General features: G+C 37.2%; 2 protein-coding genes and 1 long non-coding RNA gene across 6 annotated transcripts; all 3 read right to left on the bottom strand.

Annotated features, from left to right (window-relative positions):
- Positions 1-1,761: 1,761 nt before the first annotated feature.
- On the bottom strand, positions 1,762-2,102 carry LOC111494216. The gene is made up of 2 exons (XR_002720154.1): positions 2,011-2,102; positions 1,762-1,904 (listed from the first exon to the last, which is right to left on the bottom strand). It is a non-coding gene; the product is annotated as an uncharacterized LOC111494216 (long non-coding RNA).
- Positions 2,103-2,628: 526 nt separating this feature from the next.
- Positions 2,629-7,463, bottom strand: LOC111494214 (DExH-box ATP-dependent RNA helicase DExH18, mitochondrial). 4 transcript variants are annotated; one of them, XM_023144101.1, is made up of 3 exons: positions 7,199-7,463; positions 4,470-6,899; positions 2,629-3,088 (listed from the first exon to the last, which is right to left on the bottom strand). In XM_023144101.1, exon 2 carries the CDS (start codon positions 6,874-6,876, stop codon positions 4,477-4,479), a length of 2,400 nt encoding a protein of 799 aa, XP_022999869.1. In that variant the 5' UTR covers positions 6,877-6,899; positions 7,199-7,463; the 3' UTR covers positions 2,629-3,088; positions 4,470-4,476. The 4 variants fall into 4 exon arrangements, with proteins under 4 accessions (XP_022999869.1, XP_022999872.1, XP_022999871.1 ...); XM_023144104.1 differs by having other exon boundaries at positions 2,629-3,068; XM_023144103.1 differs by having other exon boundaries at positions 7,313-7,463.
- Positions 7,464-8,482: 1,019 nt separating this feature from the next.
- LOC111494215 (signal peptide peptidase-like 4) lies at positions 8,483-19,053 on the bottom strand. Its single transcript, XM_023144105.1, has 14 exons — positions 18,569-19,053; positions 17,661-17,819; positions 17,479-17,590; positions 14,152-14,271; positions 13,894-14,045; positions 13,643-13,825; positions 13,121-13,155; positions 12,374-12,536; positions 10,762-10,815; positions 10,311-10,403; positions 10,067-10,209; positions 9,887-9,957; positions 8,976-9,059; positions 8,483-8,878 (listed from the first exon to the last, which is right to left on the bottom strand). Exons 1-14 carry the CDS (start codon positions 18,704-18,706, stop codon positions 8,766-8,768), a joined length of 1,620 nt encoding a protein of 539 aa, XP_022999873.1. The 5' UTR covers positions 18,707-19,053; the 3' UTR covers positions 8,483-8,765.
- Positions 19,054-19,894: the final 841 nt, after the last annotated feature.

The following is a 19,894-nucleotide window of genomic DNA, read 5'->3' as shown; positions in this document are numbered from 1 at the left end:
CCCCCCCCCCCCCCACCTCGACTTATACCTAAAAAAAAAAAAGGGGATAAGGGGTGAGTATAAAAATATACTCAGGAAGCAACCTACTTGTAGGCTCTTTTCACATCCTTATCTTGGTAGGTATCCACGGTCTCTCTCGGGTTTTTAAAGAGAGCGATCTAAGATGCAACTCTCGTTTCTGTATCTTAAGAGGCTTGCCCATCTTAAGCAGTATATGATCAATGTCCTGAGGTGAGGCATGATCTCATAAGTAAATCTGAGGGGATCGTATGGCTGGATCTGAATACGTAACTCTCTTTGAACATCATCCGTGAAGGTTAGCTGACGACCCTCACACGGGACCATACATCCACTAAACGGGGTGCGACCCCCTATGTGTCGGTTAGCTACTGAGTCATCCTATGTGGCTCCACATCTCTCGCTCATGGACGGGTTTCTACGACCCAGGAGTTTTGTTCAGAAGACCCCTTAGCTATCACCACTAGGGCTAGGCACCTGTCACACTTCCCTATCCGGATCTGCAAAGCTCAACGATCACCGTACCGGAGCTCTGTCTCGACGGTATGGTATCGGAGGAGAGAGGAAAGTGGAGGTTCTAATGACACTATCTACACTGCTCAACTCTAGCGGGCTACCTACAGTTAGTGTGGTGACCTATTATTCTTTCTAGGTTAGAACTTGGTGGTTTAGACTTGGATTCATGTATCTCTAGGACTCTTGTGCATGATCTCACAAACCTATCGGGTTTGGAATTCTGGGCTCTGGATCCGCCGTTAATCATTTCGCGGGTCTAATTGCACGGTATTCTAGAGGTCCCCCAATCTAGGGTCTCATCTAGCCTTAGTCACAAGCACCCTAATCTAAGCTCGTAATTTCTTCCTATTCATCTAGAAAGATAACACAAGCAATCATCACGTATAAAAGTTAACACGCAGCCGTTCATGCAATATTAACAAACATGCTCAACGGGAAGATAACGTCCATCTTTACCCAGAGCGCAGATTTCACAAGTTTCCCATCCTCCTCATGCCTACATACTTCATCAGAATCTCAATCAAACAGATTTAATAAACATTTCATATCAAGCTTTCCTTAATCATTTCATTTTCGCAGTTTCCATACTAATATACTAGGTCTGGCTAGCTAAGTTAATGGGTGGTAGCATGCATGCTTGTTCCTAGCGGTTCCTACAAGTACTGCTCGTGGGAATCCAAATGGCTACTTACATGGTTGACCCGTGCCTTCCCAAGCTCGAATTATTTGCCGGAAAAGGTTCCAAAAATTCTGGAATTTCCTTGATAGGTCCTAATTCACATAAAAATAGGATCAAAGTTGAAATCGGGACGAAAAACAAGCAAACAGAGGTCGAACGGAGGGAAAACAGTCACTCACACGCCTACATGCGCGATGACATGCCTACACGCGCGATGACACGCTCTCGAGGGTGTTCTACGCGCAGCTTCCTGCGCAGTCACGGGTAGCGGCCGGTTCGGTTCGGTTCGCGTGGTTCATGGGTCGCAGAGCACTGGATCGAACTCGGGTTGACGTACGCCGGTCGATGTTTTCTCTCTCCTGCAGGTGTTTCAATTTCCAGATTAACGTTTCGATCTATTTTCTTCTGAGTTCCTTATCTTTCAATCCGTAATCCATATCAACAAAGTTTCTTCACAAAAATTGTAGATCTTATATTCTACTTCTACCATATATTTTTTTAAAGTTTCTTCACAAAAATTGTAGATCTCATATTCTACTTCTACTATATATTTTTTTTTCCTTGAACACAGGATGAGTTAAGGCCGTCAAAGATACAGAAAAACTCACATTTTCTGTTTTCGATCGGTTTACCTGAAGTCCGACTAAACTCCGATTTTTTGTCCGATTCTCGTCCAAGAACTTCAAGAAACCTGTGTGAATCTTATTTTAGTCATATACCTCATAAAACTCCAGATCTAACGCTCAAGAAACTCATCAGATCTAGATAAAATTGAAACAATAAGTTCGTAACCTTACTTTGTCCGTTCTCGGATTTTCTTGCCGAAATGAGTGGATCCCCCACCCAAACTCTTTTTCTTGCACAGAGAGAAGTATTGCTTAGAAGTTTCTTGCCTTGTATTTCTTCTCCTCTCTCTCTCTCTTTTTCTTTTCTTTCTTCTTGGAGCCCAAACAACTAGACCCCTTAGGGGCAAAATGACCCTTTTGCCCCTATGTTGACCCTTTTGCCCCTATGTTGTTATTTTTATTTTTTTATTTATTTATCTGAAAATTCGGGTATTACAACCTCTTTGAGCAAATTGTGTGCATGGTAGACATTTTTTTCCTAGGATAGAACCAAATTTGAATCCTTTTTTGCTGGCGTTCTTCTTATGATTTTTCATTATAGCTTACTTTTACTAATTGTTTTGTAAAATCCACAAGATCCTCACCATTGGTTGCTTCAATTTTTGTTACCTTCATTACTTTTAGAGTTTGGTATTTTGAGTACTTTTGGAGAGATATCGTACATTTGTGCTCAATCCTATCAAATACCAACGTGGGATCTCTCATTCGTCACTACTGACAAAATTGATGCAACGTAGCAAACATAACAATACAAATAATAAACTACAACATGGTGAGTAAACATTTTCTTTCCAAAGTTGTACCTATCTACTAAAATGGGGAAAAAAGTGAGTTTGATATAACTTTTTGATATAATACAACTACAATCAGCATAATTTTGAGTATCTTTCTACCATAAGTTTTGTGGTTTCTATCTACTGCTGCAAAGCCTGTGTTGTTAGACCAACTCAACCCCTTCCAATTCTCAACTCCAAGATCATTCCGATTGAAGAAATCCATTTCTTTTAGATATCTAATTCGAATCATCTCGATACTACAATAATGTACAGAAATGCTACTATTCAACTCGTTCTACGTCACTCCAAAAGTATTCATACTTGAGAAACATGCCTTGACATCCATTGCTAGAGGCTTTTGTGTATGGAAAACTTTTGCAACGAGAGTCGCAGAGGAGCCAGTGTAAGCAAGGACAATTCCCAGCATCTTCCTCTTTTAGTGCAGCCTCCATCCTGTGCGTTTTAAGTGTCCTCTGAGATTGATATGAAAATTTCATGTAGTAAGCAGCAGTATGGAGATATAAACGCTATATTGAACAAATACACTCCACAATGCAGTTACAATTCAATCAAATATCAACCATAAGAAATGAAATGGTACGGTCCCAGGAACGTGAAAATGAATTAAACCAGAAAAATGGGGAAGATACTACTGGGATTTGGGGATAGGGTATAACAATAAGCTGAGCAGGACATCAGAGAAAGAGCTGCGTCTGCGTTAAGCAAATGCTGTATATGAGACCTTAAAAGAAGGAAAGGTAATTTCTTTTACATGGTTGGGATGTTTGTTCTGCACTACCAGGAGGGTTTTACAACCAAATGATACGAGAAACTAGTAATAAAGATGACCCCAAGAAACTAAACAATTTCAGTGTAAATAATACTTACATATCGAAACGAATGAACAAACAGGGAATTGCACTGATTATCCAGAGTACAAAAAAGCTAACAGATAGAGGTCAATATTATGTTTAAAGGCCTGAGTTATTTGGTATAATTATGAGTGAAAAGAAAATGTTCGGCCTCGCCTCATCAAGAAGCACGATGACAACTTTTTCTTCAGTCAGACCATACCAACTCAAAAATCTCCATACATCAATTCTTTGATGGATTGAAAGTATACTATCCGAAAGAAAATCTTTTACTGCATTACTCCAAAGCAAATTAGCCTCAGAATTTAAAAATGCCAGTCCATAAAAAGTTGAGAGTTGCATCGGAGTGCATATGTGTGTGTGTGTGTGCGTGCAGGGGGGTGTTTTTTCTGCTGTTTTGATACCTTACATCATGCTTCTAAGAAATTCTCCCACGAAAAAAGCAACACATAATCATGAATAACGTCATGCTTCTAAGAAATTCTCCCACGAAAAAAGCAACACATAATCATGAATAGTAAATAACGTCACCAACCACTATGCCTCCTCTTCTAGCACCTAGAACAAATTACTACACATTCTTCTACTTGGGTTTTTGATGATATCGTCCCTCTACAACTATAACAGACCCAATGAGTTACCAAAGTAAAAGTGGAACACCCTTGGTTTTTAAACCCTGATGCCTATATTTTGGAGCGCTATTTCACTTTGAATTTCAAGAAACATCCTTTTTACATGCCTGTCTCCAAATTATTTTGCAAAAATGTAACAAGCTAGAAATGAAACAGATATGAAAGAAATTAATTTTACTTTACCTTTGGAAAGAATCAAGTAGTCAAAATATTGATAATAATAATAATAATAACAACAAACAAGCAAGAAATCAATAACATGGCATCTTCATATGCTACAAAATGCAAAGATGAAAAAATAAAAAACTTTTAGATAATATAAAAAAGTTCATTTGAATGTAAATCCACACCTTAAACTCAAATAGCTTGCTTCTCATACAAGCTGACGGGAGACCTTGGCTTTTCATGCCCTTCTTTGCTCTGAGACTTAGGTTTCCCAGCTTGCCTTGATTCTGGTTTCCAATTAGCTTTTGTCAAAGATTGACCTAATAAGTCAGCAATATCTGTTGCCATCACCTCGGCCTTCTTGACATAAGGAAAAGTTTCTTCCTTGAAGTGCTGGGACAGCCAAAGATACATTGACAATACTTGATGCTTCGTCTCAAGATCCAACAGCTCCGTATCATTTCGAGCAGAACCCTTGGGCATGCCCATTGCAATGTTCACTGGAACATTGTGACTATATGACGAAGCAAACCTCAAAAGATGGTACATAGCCTTCGGATCTCTAACATTAACAGGGGCAAAACAAAAGTTAAAACGATCTTCTAGAGATAATCCTTGGACCTTCTCCAACATATTTGCAACTTTCTTTATATGATCATGTCGACATAAAAAGTAAGAACCATCTAGACGACAATTTTCACTAAATTTTTCCAATAGCTGACAGAATGTAACATTAGAGACTTGCCCTGCAAATAGCTCAACTTGTTCAAAGCAAGGAAAGAGACCAATCTTTTGAACATCATCGAACGGTTGTTTCAAACATTCAATCAAGTAATCAAGATCATCCAAATTTAATGTGGTTGTAAGTCCATCTGGGTAGCGACTTCCTCTGCGCCCTGCTCTCCCAGCAATCTGCTTAACTTGTGAAGCAGGAACTGGTACAACCTTGTCCCCATTGTACTTTGCAAGATTGTAAAACACAACTCTCCTAATATTAAGATTTAGCCCCATTCCCAGTGCATCACTCGCAACAAGCACATCAAATTCACTATGTTGATCATTAAACAAATTTGCTTGATGTCTACGAGTCTCTGGTGGTAAAGCACCATAAATAACACAACATCGATGTTTGGTGAGCTTCTCAATTGCCAACTTAACCTCAAATATTTCCCTTCTTGAAAAGGCAACAATACAATCACCAGATCTAACATTTCTAAGATCGCCTAGTAGTGTTTTAGCTTCAACAACCAATGGCTTAAACCTCTCATAGTGTTGTTCATGCAACTCATCCCCAGTTTCGGAACAGATCTTACGAACAACATTTAGAACACTAGGATCCCCACATAAGTGAATCTCATCAGCTTTCAAGCCAAGCAAAGCCCTTGTCCATGCATATCCTCTATATGAGTCTGACATCATCTGAATCTCATCAACTACAGCAACCTCATACATCTCATCCGTCGACACCATTTCAACTGTACAGGCAATATGACTAGAAAATGGTACACGTTTCTTTTCCTGTCCTGTGAGAAGGCTACAATAAACACCATGAGCATTCACCTTATCAAACACTTCCATTGCCAATAATCTAAGAGGACTGCAATAAATCCCTTTCTTCGCTTCCATAAACCTTTGCAAGGCATTGTAAGTTTTACCACTATTAGTTGGACCACAATGGTATATAATTTTACGCTTCATTGCTCGTGCAAATGGAAACCAGGTGTGTGGCTTAGTAAGGTCAGCTGAATCAACCATACTTCGAAACCGCCTAATCTCATCTGGAAACTCTTCTAAACAGTATTCAACAAATATTGGAAAAAGGAATTTGACAGCATCATTTGAAGGACCAAGAAACACCAAATACTTCATAACATCAGTAGAACATTTCTTGAAGAAAAAGCTTTGAAACTTATGTACAGCCGTTTGAAAAAATGACAAGCCAATGTAAATACCAAGAGCCTGATTGCTGGCCCAACCAGATTTTGCAAAGTATCGAAATATCTCTTGAAGAGTTAACCATTCAGATTGTTCTGGCTTTGCACTGCCCCGTCCAACACTACGAAGCTCACGATATAATTCAACAGGATCAGACAATCTGATAGTCTCATAATTCCTCAATTTTGATGACCTTAGGTCATCGCCACCATTTTTAGAATCATCCACAATGGTACCGCAAATGCTACCCTCACTGCAATCATCCCCACCTGTAATCATCACTGAATCACAAGTATCAATCTCAAAGCAAACATTTTTTCCAACATCTGCACCGTACTCCCCAACTTCTACCACATTTGAACCACTTACAGTATCATCATCATTTTCGTTATCTTCCTTGTGCTTACCTACGAATGAGAATCCCCTCACATTGAAACTATTAAAGGCTCCAAACCTTGAGCTCTGAGAAAGCAATCGAAACCAAACTTGATTCGAAGTGCTTGAGAAAGGAAGCTCTGGATTACTTTGGAGAATTCCATGTTCAACATACTGTCCACTAGAATGTAGCAATCTATTCCATGTAAAAATCCTAAACCGAGAGTCACATTTTCTTGAAGAGGAAATCCTTAAAAGAGTAGTTGCAAGGCCTCTAACCATTGTTAAATTGCAAAATTGCCAATCTGGATTAAAAATCAAATATTCAATAGAAGTAGAAAAACAACTATACATATATATAGAACCAGGACTAAACTTGCAGAACCAGACCGAACACCAAAAGAAAACTTCTTAAGGAATAACATATTTCGATCTCATAATCAAAAACTACAATCTTAGTATCAAATATTTTAATATCACCACTTACGGGAAATCAAGGGGGGAGGGGTGACAATGGCAGAAAAAAAAAAAAGCCCAAAAAGAGAGGAAGCTAGCGGCTACTGAACACAAAAGAAATTGGCGGCAAAATTAATTTCTCGGTAACCTGAAATAGGGCGGCGCAAAGACGGAATCAAGAAAACAAAAAGGAGAAGAAGAAGAAGAAGAAGATTCAACGAAGAAACGAAGATGAAAAGGTGAGAGTCTACAGGTTCTTTACAAGCTGCAACAACGATGAATAATAGGGGGCGGGTCGCTGTCTGAATAGGCCGTGAGAGGTGGCGGGTGGTAGCCGGCGGTGGAGTTATAAAGAGAAAGGGAGGCCTGAACTTAAGATGACATGCATCAATACTAGGGCAACCATTTTCTTAAAAAACATTAAAAAAAATTAGCAACAAAACTATGTATAAAAAACGCTCTTCAATTTTTACATTTATTTCAAAAAATATTATTTATTTTTTATAAAATTACAATATTATATTTAAAATTATTCTTAAAAATAAAAAAAAAAATTATTAGAACGAAAGATGGAAAATTACTGTATTAGAGGACGACTTTTATATGTAACAATTTAATTAAAAAAAATTGTCAAAATTAAATATTTTATTATTTAGCTAGAGTTCCATTTAATTTTGATAATAATTTTCCCGATTGAGATTAAATTATTACACACTTATAATCTATTATATATTAAAGTTTAGATACTAAATTATTACTTCTACGAAAATCGTGATTTTTAACCTATTTCCTACTAATAAATTTAAAGATTAGTTAAGTATGTGAATAGAAAATAGGGTTATTAAGTTTAAATTTGTTATATTTCAATTTAAAAAAAAAAAAAAAAAACATAATTTGTTAAATTAAATTGTGCTAAATCTGTGGTTGAATTCTAATTTGCTAAACATTCATTTATTAAAAGTGTATTTGATTGGTATATTTGATACTCGTAGTTAAGAATATATAATTTATATACTAATTATTTAATTAAAGTAACAACAGCCGTAAAAAAAAAATTATACATAAAAACTTATTAAGTATGTGATGATTTAATTTTTTTGGTATTTACCTATAAACCTATTCCTTTAATCAATCCTAAGAGATGTCTACAGGGTATGACAGGAATGAGAAAACCCATCTCCGTCACCTATTTCATTTCCTATTGAATCAAGACAAAGACTCTCCATGAAAAATTTGCACCTTTTATCTTTATTACAATATCAATCTGAACCCTTTGCAGCTCGCCCTGATTTGAGATAGTCTGATATGTCAATTGGCACAAGTGAACATGATTAACTCAACGATTAGTGACCTAAAAAGTTGAGATCGTCTCTACTTTCTTAACTAACTCACCCTGTGAAAAACGTTTTTCATTTTGATCTCTAATCTTAGATTATCAGTAAGAACATCTCATTATACCACAAGTAGCAGAACTGCAGAAAGTGTGCAGCTGGAAACAGAGTGTTTTTCTTTGTTTCTGTGCAGGTATACATATGTAGTTTGTAAAAACAGGTATATATAAATTACACATGCAAGTAGTAATCTACAGCCTCAGAAAAGGTAAGGGAAAGGAAAATGGTTCGTTCTCTAAGTTCTTTGTGATTCTTAATTAGCAGTGGGAGTATTACAACGGGTGTTGGTTATGATGCAAGCTTGGTAGGTTACTTACTCTTCTTTTAATGTTGAAAGGAGGGTTGGAGTTGGATGTGTGGGCAAGGCCTTTCTGGTTCTCCTCTTGTCCATAGTATCTTAAGATCCCCTCTTTGCTTTCCCAGTGTCAAAAATGTGCCTGCCATCAAATCATCAAGTTTTTTTATGTTTTCTAGAAGGGCTAATTTGTTCGTGGGATGATGGGTCGGGTCGGGTAATAGAACTGTGGGACTTACCAAGGGTGAACGGAACTATGTAAAGCAAAGCGGGTTGGCCATGTCCGTCCATTAAATTCAAAGCTACGTAAGTGATGAGTAGGCCTGAAATGGAAAATGAACGCATCAGTAAGCAAGACGAGGTCGAGTTGAGGATATCAACTTTTGATTGTTTTTGTCCCGGTTTTTTGGTATGACATGGAGAAACTATAGGAAGAATACAAACCGTCAACTAAACAAAAATAATGTAACAGGCCAAGGCCAAGCCCAAGCCCAAGCCCACCATTCTCGGACATTGTCCTCCTTGGGCTTTCCCTTCTTGGCTTCCCTCAAGGTTTTAAAACGCTTCTTCTAGAGAGAGGTTTTCACATCCTTATAAAGAATGCTTCTTTCCCCTCTCCGACCGATATGGGATCTCACAATCCACCCCCTTCGGAGCCCAGCATCCTCGTTGGCACTCGTTCCCCTCTCCAATCAATGTGGGATCTCACAACCCACCCCCCCTCGAGGCTCAGCATCCTTGTTGGCACACTGCTTGGAGTCCCCCCTTCAGGGTTCAGCCTCCTCGCTAGCACATCGCCCGATGTCTAGCTCTGATACTATTTGTAACAACCCAACCCCACCACTAGCAGATATTGTCCTCTTTGAGCTTTCCCTTCTGGACTTCCCTCAAAATTTTAAAACGCGTCTCCTAGGGAGAAGTTTCCACACCCTTGTAAAGAATGCTTCATTCCCCTCTCCAACCAACATGGGATCTCACAGATAAAGCTCCAATGAATTCAAAACAAAAGGCAACAAAACAAAAAGCACAAGATAACGTAAATATACGTATGTTACAATTTACGAAAAAGGACTCCAATATTTGGAAATAAGAGACAAAATGAAGTAATCTGTTTGGAGATTGTCATACATAGATTTTGTGTTAGTCATACCTGTGCCATAAGCAGTCATTGCCCAAACAAAGTAACCTGCTCGGAGTTTCTTCTTCGCAAGCCAATCATATCTGTAAAAGATAGGCAAACCACCATTAAGTTCCATGGACTATTGATGCAATCCCAATTAAAAGAAACTTGCAGACATATTGAAAATGTTGTTCTACTCATTGCTTTCACCTTAGTGAAAATGCGACTACAAGTCCAGGCAAGATAATATCACCAAATCCGATAATGCTGTACCCTCCCCAAGGATCAAACATCCGTGGAATCTTAAGCAGCATGGGTATACCAACTTCTCCACTCTTATCACCACGAGCAACCTGAAAGTCCAAAGAAAAAATAAGACAGGCCCTTGATAGAAACAAACCATATTGCCTATATAGATCAATGGAAAAGGGTATGGCTTTAGTAAACAACTCACCACTATCATAACGCTCTCATGGAACCACCATTTCGAGACGAATACCCAAAAAATGTCGTACAAAAAGGCACAGCTGAGGAGAACCGTCCCAACCTGATGATAAATGAAAACAAATTTAAAATTTAAGCTGTTAACTAAAACCGTCTCAACATTGGCACTTGAATTTGATATATGTAAAGTTGTTTGTGAGCTCAACAACGGATTATCGGCCCATGGGAGACAACGTATAGTCTCTTTCACAATGCAATTTCGTAAATTCCGATAAAATCTTTGTTTAGTTTATTAAAATATGGTACCTCTTAGATGATACAAAAAGAGGATATTATGACACAAAATGGTGAGAATCATTTCATGTCATCGCCTCATAGTAGAGGCAAACAAGAAGATCAATAGGCAAACATGTGGAAGATAGCAAAGAAAAACCTGGAAATATATGGAACTCGAAAATTACCTTGAGATTAGGAACTCGAACAATCTGGAGAACGGTAACTATGAGCGCAATACCCTGATTGAAAGTAGGAACGGGAAGCCATTTCAACAAAGTTTTAATGAAATCAAATCAACAAATGGACAACCTTATAAATATGATATAAGATAGATCATTTCGAGCAATACATAGTGTAGCAAGTGTAAGGTATGTTGCTCTATTTTCTTATTATAGATTAGAGAAGTACAAAGGATTTTATAATAAAGAAATGTTACCTAGTTCTCCAGAGAATAAGAAATAATACATGAAATGAAATAATGCAGAAAAAGAAACAAAACAAAAAAAAAAAGGAAACAATGGCGGAGGAATAGATATCATTCATTCCCAGCTTGGATAGCTTGGATATTGACTCATGAAACAATAAACTGTGAAATACTTTTGTTAGCACATCTACCAATTGAAGTAGTAGGTACATAACTCATGCATACTATCCCCTTCTCTAACTTCTTAATAAAATGTTGATTAATTTCAATATGTATTATTCTACCATGTTGGATAGGATTATGAGCAATATTGATGGCTAATTTGCGCAATACAACTTTATCGAGCCTTCTCCTGTGACCTATAAGTTGTCAAGGATTATCTTCAACCAATAAATTCATCACATATTTCTGTTGTGATATGAAGATGCCATGAGCTGAGTAAGCTAATTCAATACCGAGAAAATACTTTAGTCTTCCACGTTATTTGAACTTGAATTCTCTCATCAATTTCCTTCTAAGTCTAACCTTTTCTTCTTCATTATCTTCACTGAGTATGATATGTCATCTACAACACTAGAAGCACAATAACTCCCCTTAATTCTAAGTGCTTGATAAAGAGAGTGTGATCTCCTTGACTTTGCATTTGTGTATCTTCCAAACCACGCTATGGATGATGTTTTTAGTCCATACAGGGATTTTCTCAACTTTCTTCAAATCTTGGAGGAATGCTCATGTACATTTTCTGATACAGTTCGCCATGAAGGAACACATTCTTCACACCGTATTACGAGAGCTACCGATTTAAGTTGGCAGCCAAGTACAACAATATTCTTACAGTATTCATCTTTACAATTGGGAAAAACACTCCTGGTTATCTTTACCGTAAGTTTGAGTATATCCCTTAACTACCAACCTTGCCATATACCTTTCCAAAGTTTCGTCAAATGAAAAGAAACAAGCTACCGGTGTGCAAAACTAAACCAAGGACCATAGGAAACATACTGAACCAATCAGAACAGGGCGGCAGTAAGTTAACTTTCATCAACTGTTCAGGTCATTGAAGTGTAAGTGTTCAAGTGCCTTTTGCTTCGGTCAGAAAGTTTTGCTCACGTATTTTTAAGGACAGGATTAATAATGCTGTCCAATTGTTTTATTAACTTCTTTTTCCGAGATGGGACAACTTGTTCTTAATAAACATTGCAAACCACAAAATAAATAATCGAGCATTGAAAAGTTCTGCAATTAAAAATTATAATAAAATATATATTTAAAGAAAAAAGTAACGACTCCTGATATTTGACCCTCAACTTGGTAAAAGTGGAAAAGCAATGAAGCAAGCAAAATGAAAGACTGGAAATAGTGGGGTTTCTTACAAGGATGTCTTGGCCTATCCAAGCAAAAGATATTTTGTGATAGTAAGCCCAAAGAACAGCAAACGCTAAGCAGAAAGGAAAAACTGCCAACGTCAGATGGGACATGGCTCCAAAGAAGGGTACTTTGATATATGACTCAGCAGCATGTTCAAACCATCTGAAACTGCAGTTCTTATGTCGTTAGTTTCATCCCGCTAAAAGTTGAAAAGATGTATGTTATGGAAAACTTCAAAATAATTCAAATTTGTCACCCTCTCTTTTCTCAAATACCTAATGAAATACAGCATCATACTAGGAAATTATCCTCAAATTCATTAGTTATTAATCGGTTGAGAGTGCAGTAAGGTGCAAGGTGATACTATAAAAGTCGTAAAATTTTCTAGCTGGACAATATTGCCGCAGATAGTCACAATGTCTCCAGCTAATTAATGTAACTCAAAGATATTGAGCCCAAACTGTAAGAAAACATAAACAAGGATATGAACAAGTTGACAACAGATCCCCTGAATACTAATCTTATCTACAGCAGTTTTGGAGAAAAATAATAAATAGCAGAGGAAAAGGAGGAATCTTTTAAACAACGCATTTGGTAAGCCAACTAAGCCCATGGGAAAAAAATTGGTGGGAGAAATACCCAGAAAACACGCTATGTCAAATGAGAGTGAGAGAGAATCTATACTCTTTTTCTTCGTTAAGCAAAGCAGTTATAGAAAATGAAGCATTAGACATGTGAGGGAAGATACATACCATGACAACAAAGCCACCAAGCAAGTTTGCAGTCCCTGTTGGTGCAGAGAGATATTATGAGGTATAGCCACATCACAACACAAGCAATGATTAAATTATTTAGATATTGATTTTAACCTAGCAATTATTCATACGACACGTGCATAATAGTGCGATGAATGTTTCAATAGTTCATGAAGCTAAGCTAGGGACCTTATAAGGCCTCAAGTTAGGGGGTGGAGTGATGGAGAGATGTTCAGAAAAATCAGAAGCTAATGGATACACGTGAAGGTTAAAATGGATACAAACAAATGGCAATACGATATCAGCAAAAGAGTTTTTCAAAGTATAAATTTATTATATTAATTCTTTTATATCTGTTCATTATGATCAAACATCTGGAGATTCTGAGATCTTAAAACAATTTTCTTATGAATCAAAGAAATTGATTCAACATGCACATCATTTCATAGACAACTATTTACAAATGCAAAGCCATTTGTCCATCTAAACAACCCAACATAAAGAGAAGAACAGGCAAACCTCTGCACCGCCGATGCAAAATAGAACCACAAGAACTTCAAGAAACCAGGAAGACATTAATTTGTAGAGCATAACCAAGAAACATGAAGCGATCACGACAAAGAGAATTGCAGCTGTAGTGTTAATATCTATGTAACCACTGGAACCAGTGGCTTCCGTCTGCAGCAACTCATCTGAACCATCCTGCAAATGAAGTATATTCAGAAAAACATTCCCCAGGGAGAAACTAGATAGAGAGGACTGTAGGAGACCTTCAACAGCTTATCATGCTCGATAGCTGCTTCTCGTGCAGTCCATGCAGACCAATAAGAAGCCACTAAGACAGTACCAACAGCCATAAGCCACAAAAATACTTCAGCGACGTCTACTACTGGTCGAAGTGGGGAATAAAGTTGCACAGATACTGAAATAACAGTAAGTTCACACTAAAATTGATTAAAATGGAATAGGAGGGGAAGAAAAACACAAAGGAATTGCTGATTACAAAATTGAAGAGATTAAGTACACACCTGAGATGTGGTTTTTTAAATTTCTCTCAATACTATCACCAGCATCTTGAGGGAGCATGACAGCAGGTATGCCTATGGTTACATCAGTTTCATTCTCCTCACAGACCATCTTGAAAAGTTCTGAAAAAATGGGAATTCTCTTTTTCAAAAACAAAAAAGAACTTTTGGATTTTTATAAGAATTTAAGAAATATATTTTAAAATGGGGAGTTGCGATTGAGCCAGTCAATCAGTTAAGTCCATCAACCTAATGGACTTGGAAACAAAAAACTATAGAAGCGATATGGTGGGCCCAATGATTCAACGCCTAGCAACAAAAATTAAAAACAAAAACAAAAAAGGAGACCTACGTTGAGTAAGCGACAGACACAGTTTCAGTCTTATAACAAGCCAGCTAAAGTTTAGGGGCTCTTAGAAGAATCGTTTTCTTTGGGATAACAAACAGAAAAAACATGTATAAATATATAGAGACTGAGGTAGATAAAAAAGAGTTTTTTTTTTTTTAATATAAGAAATCGAGCTTTCATTCTGTTGAGTAATCGAGCTTTTATAGATCTCTCCCAACCTCTAAAATTTCTATGATGCCTCTCAAGCCAAATCTCCCAGACAACCACAAAGAAGCAAGCTTGCCACAGAAATTTATCCTTCTCCCTAAAGGAGGAAAAAAGTATAACCACCTCTATCATAGCCCTATAATTCCCATTTGACGCTAAAGAAACACCAAAAGCCGCCGAAAAAGGGAACCAAATCAAAAACGAAAACTTGTGGTTCAATGACGTATGGTCAAGATCTTCTGCCACTCTATGTGAGGGAACCATGAGGCCCAAAAAAGAATGGAGAATATCTCTACACATAATCTATAGTATTAGCTCTCCTATGTAAGCCATGTCAAGCAAAAAACTTAACCTTCCAAAGCAAGGGAAAATGATAAAGCTTATAATTGAAACGACTGGGAGTTGTGTTTTATTTTAGGCAACTGCTTGTATTTTTCCAGATTGTTGGATTAGTTAGCAGTTAGTCAAGTTTTAGTTGGTTGTTCAGTTGTTTGTTACATTTATAGCCGTTGGAGGCTTGGTTCTAAAGGTGTTTTTTCTATTTGGCTGTATTGAGGAAAGTAGGTAAGTTACAGATTTTTTGTGTTAATAAGTGAAAAAGAACACAATAAAACTCGCTAAATCCCATTTAAACAGTCCCTAATCTTATATTTAATCATTTTTACCGTTCCTTTCCAGCCAGTACCAGGCAGAGCTTCCTAAGCATTTAACAAGAGAACGTCATCTTTTAAGTGGAAATCTCAACCCAATAAATAACTGAGTGAGAACTCCTATCATTTCCTTTGGAAAACACCAGGCAACTCAGAAATTAAGGATATGAGTCCAACATCTGAGCACAGACATAATGTACAAAACGACGATTAACACCCTCTCCACTATTTTTTGAAGTCGGCACAAAAGAGGGAGAGAAGTTTGGGCGAGGATTTTTTCTGTAGATCTTTTTCCTTATCTTCTTTTTGTTTCCCTTCTACAAGAAATAAATTTCATTTAAAGTGAAGAATACATAAGAGAGGACAAGAAATCTTCGCAAGGAGCTTTCAGAAACACTGCAGAGTTGGAATTGCCTTCAATTTTAGTCTCTTTCAATGATTTATAGTGTGTAACGAATCTTGAATCTCCTCTTGAGTCCATTATTTTATACAGTTATTTGGCTACACGACACTACAATGCGCAACTCCCGTTGAGTTCAGCAACTTCAGAGTTATAATTGCGTTCAATTTCAGTCTCTATTAGTGATTTATAGTGGGTAACGAATCTAGAATCTCCTCAAGTCCATTATTTTATGCAGTTATTTGGTTATAAGCCTTGGTCTCTATTGTATAAAGGATTGAACTGCTCGTTGGGGTCGAGAGACCTATTTTTGGATAAATTCTGGCTTTGGTAAATTTCCAAAGCCCTTTGGTTATGGTTAAAATGTCACAGTAGTGTTTGGTCCCAGGATTGGTCTTAATATTGGGACTGTTGTATTAGGATTGGACTAAAGAATTATAAGTCAAAGGAGAATAAGCTTATTGTTGTGAATCAATTGAGATAAGTGGCTCTACTGTTGGAATGCCTTAGGACTAGGTTGGGTGTTTTCTTGTAGCATGGATAATAATGTGTTTCCTAAAAATCGTAAGTCAGGGATAATATGTGGTGAAAACAAATGTATGTATGCCATGTATGTTATGAGAACGTTGTTATGCATGAAAGATTCGGTGCGTTGCATTGTGTTAATGAACTATACGTGGGACCTCATGCATTTGTGTATTCATAAAAGTCATGAAATGTTAAACGTGTTCCCTTCTTTTCTATATGTTTAGATTGCATAAAAGTGATGCATGTCCAAAGGCTCTATGGGCATGAAATTGATTTATGTAGGGTCAATGTGTATGAAAGTCATGTACAAAGTGATGCATACCTAGTGAGTCCTAGAAAGTGCGAAAGTGATGCTCACCTAGTAAGTTCAACGTACATGGAACTATGTGTATAAAAGTGACGTGAATCTTGAGAAAAGAAAAGTGGAACCCAAGGCCAGGTTTTAGGTTCCACCATAGTCATGTAATCTTGGTCATTATTGCATGTGTATGCATTTCCTAACCCAAGTACTGGGTCACTAACCCACTCCCTCAATATTTTAATACTCAATATTTTTTACATTTTTTTTTTCAATAAGGACAAGGGCGTCCTAAGCAACTAACAGTGTTAGCTATAGGGGCTATGGGGGTAGCTAGGATAGAGTGATTCCGCATTAGTTTTCTATGTGCCTTTTTTTTTTTAAATGTTCTAAGCAAGCAAGTTTTTTGTTAGAAATAAGGATGAGATTTATGTTCTTAAGCTTTAAACTGTATGTTTTATTTCTATTCGATTAAGTCCTGAAAGACTTCCATAGCATACATGTGGTAATGATTTCGGTTTGGTCATATTTTAGAAGTCGGGTCGTTATAGAGCATCTCAGTCTTTCCAGTTTGGTGGCATTCCCATTTTTTTACCTTCATCCTGGGGGCATATCTTGATAGTATTCTGAGGTTGTGTTTTGTTCCCTCTTCCTCTCCAGTTCATGCATCCTTCACACTTCCATATTCTTAGTGGAAGTTATATTCATTTCATAACAAAATAAATTTTTAGAAAGATCCTTTTGAAGTACTTCATAAAAAAAATACGAAAATGATCATGAGTGGTATCCACAACTTGTTACTATGATATACATATATCTAACCTGACCATTGCAAAGAAAAGTAACCTCAAAAGATCTTGCAGCCAAGAACAATAAGGAAAAGAAAATGTGTAGGTACCTTTACTGTTATTAATGATGAGGATGGCTGAAGCATTAGCATTTTCTGCAATATTTGCCTTCTTTGTGAAACTACAGTTTCCACGTCGTACCAAAATCACCTCCCCAGTCAGCTACAAGCACACCGAACAGTTCGATTTCAAATCAATGGAACTTTGAAGTATAAATATCAGAAAATCTTACCTTATTCTTAGGCATACTGCAACAATCAGGAGGATCTGCCAGAGCAACTCTAGTATGAGTAGCATGTTTTTCCTTTGATTCCAAGGTCGGGCCAAACCGAGCACCAACACCAACATATTCAATGGCCGCTGCACCATTAACCCAAGTAGGGACTTTCACCTAAACAAAAAATCAATGAGCTACAATATGTGTGTTGGATAAACTGATTACAATCCTCAAAATTATCACTATTTGAACAAGCAATCGATTCTACCACCAACATCCATCCATTGAATCTAACTCCCATCCCAGTTCAACAAGCCTAATTTTAATTGTTTTGTTCCGAACTAAACAACATGACGGTTCGTCCTATTCAAATATTCACAACCAAAAAACACTCGATTCTCTTTCGGGTAGACCTTGAAAGGAGAAGAAAGGCTGGAATGCCAACAGGCGTCTATTATTGAATTCACCCAACCCAATAGTACTCCAAAAATGTCAAAGTCACTGAAGGGGTAAGTCATCAATCCCTAAAACGGAATATGTACCCATAACAAGATACAGCATAACAAGCAAGCATCATTTTATTAGTTCGTTGCTTTGTCCTAGTGTCAGCAGCCAAATAGACTCGAGCAAAAAAATGAATAATCAAATACATTTGGGAGACAGAGAGGGAACAAATGAAGAACCTCCATAAGCTAAGCCTGACACATAAATCATAAACTCGACCATCAACTCCCATATTTTCAATTGCTTTCAATTAATAGTCCAATACCCAAATTTTGCAATCATCAAATCCACACAATTCGAGTAGCAATAACAAAATATTCAAATTGAAACTTCGAAATAAGTTGAAATCAAGAACAAGAAGTAGAGAATAAGAAAAAGAAATCAAGAACAAGAAGTAGAGAATAAGCAAAAGTGCTAACCAGAACGAAATTATTCTCACAACCAGGGCGCGCGGGTGCGACAGTGTCCTGATGAACTATATCCCCAGCAGAAACCAGCCTCAAAGTCAGCAACAAACCCAAAAGCACCGCAGTAATTACATCTTCCCGCGAATTCATCGCGGCCCAACAACCCCAGAACCGATTCCAATCCAAGATCCGAATCAAGTATTAGGGCTTTAACAAAGTGAATTCTCTAACAGAGAGAGAGAGAATCAAGGTTTATAGAAGAAGAAGATCACAGGAAGCTACAAAAGAGAGAGAGAGAGAGAGAGAGAGAGAGAGAGAGAGAGAGAGGGAGATCGGTTGAGTCTTCAAACTTGAGTTTGATTTTGTATTGGGTCTTCGTTGGTATGGGCAAGAGAAACGAAAATGAATAGAAAACGGCGTGTACAAGAAGCGTTGAGTTGAATTTGGATTCCCTCTTGGCTCTTGTACTGGGTTTTTCTTTTTTAGAGCGATGAAATGAAGAATCCATCCACACCCGTTGCTGTTTATCCGTATAATCCACGCGTCACTGTGGCGTGGAGAACTGCTCAGGAGCTGACTCCATTATTGTCCTTCTCCCCAACCTCACGACCTCCATTATTGTACTTTCACAATTCATTGATTCCTATACGGAAAAACAAAAGCTCTTCTTCTTCAGTTTCCTCAATTTCTCTAACAATCCTTCAAAAGTTTGAGCAAGTTCTAGTGTTCTTAGGGTATTAATCAACGTTTTCCAGTGTAATTAAGACCATTTTCTTGTACTTAAGTTGTAGGTAGGCATTTGTTTAGGATTATACATAACTCTTGCACTTTAGTCTTAATTATTTGATAATATTTTCTATTTTTTTATTATTATTAAAAAATGCCTCAAGTAATTACGGTATTAATTTTGAGTTTGTCAATGATGAAAGCTGTTGAACTTTACACTCGAGTTAAGAAAGAGAGATAAGCCCCAGAGAGAAGGGCTTGATGGGTCGTACGAGGCAGCTCACGTATGATTAGGTAGTCGATTCCCAGCACAAGGACTTGACTAAAGCCATCAATTAGAAGCGGACAAGATGGTGATGAATTGTGATTGGTCCAAACCCTCAACGAATTTAAAAAAAAAAAAAAAAACACAAAAAATGTGATTCACCAAGAACATAACTCAAACAATTTTTTACATTATCGAGTGTGATAGATAGTAAGTGCTTAGCTAATTTTCTTTTTTTTCTTAAGGTTAAACTAATTCTTATCCTAACTTAAACCAACCTAATTTTTTTTGTATTTTGAAATAAATTAGGTTATTAAATTTAACTTATATTTTATTTTGAAAAAAAT

This window comes from Cucurbita maxima, unplaced genomic scaffold (assembly GCF_002738345.1).
Source record: "Cucurbita maxima cultivar Rimu unplaced genomic scaffold, Cmax_1.0 Cma_Scf00020, whole genome shotgun sequence".
Taxonomy (NCBI): domain Eukaryota; kingdom Viridiplantae; phylum Streptophyta; class Magnoliopsida; order Cucurbitales; family Cucurbitaceae; genus Cucurbita; species Cucurbita maxima.
This window is presented reverse-complemented; position numbering and strand designations above follow the sequence as displayed.

What these genes read in the sequence shown, in the direction of transcription:
- LOC111494214 (XM_023144101.1), bottom strand. Translation starts at nt 6,876, where the DNA reads ATGGTTAGAGGCCTTGCAACTACTCTTTTAAGGATTTCCTCTTCAAGA.
- LOC111494215 (XM_023144105.1), bottom strand. Translation starts at nt 18,706, where the DNA reads ATGAATTCGCGGGAAGATGTAATTACTGCGGTGCTTTTGGGTTTGTTG. An exon ending in GGATAGGCCAAGACATCCTT is followed by an intron (nt 10,816 to 12,373) that starts GTAAGAAACCCC and finishes ACTTTCAATCAG; the next exon opens with GGTATTGCGCTCATAGTTAC. An exon ending in TTCGAGTTCCTAATCTCAAG is followed by an intron (nt 10,404 to 10,761) that starts GTAATTTTCGAG and finishes ATTTATCATCAG; the next exon opens with GTTGGGACGGTTCTCCTCAG.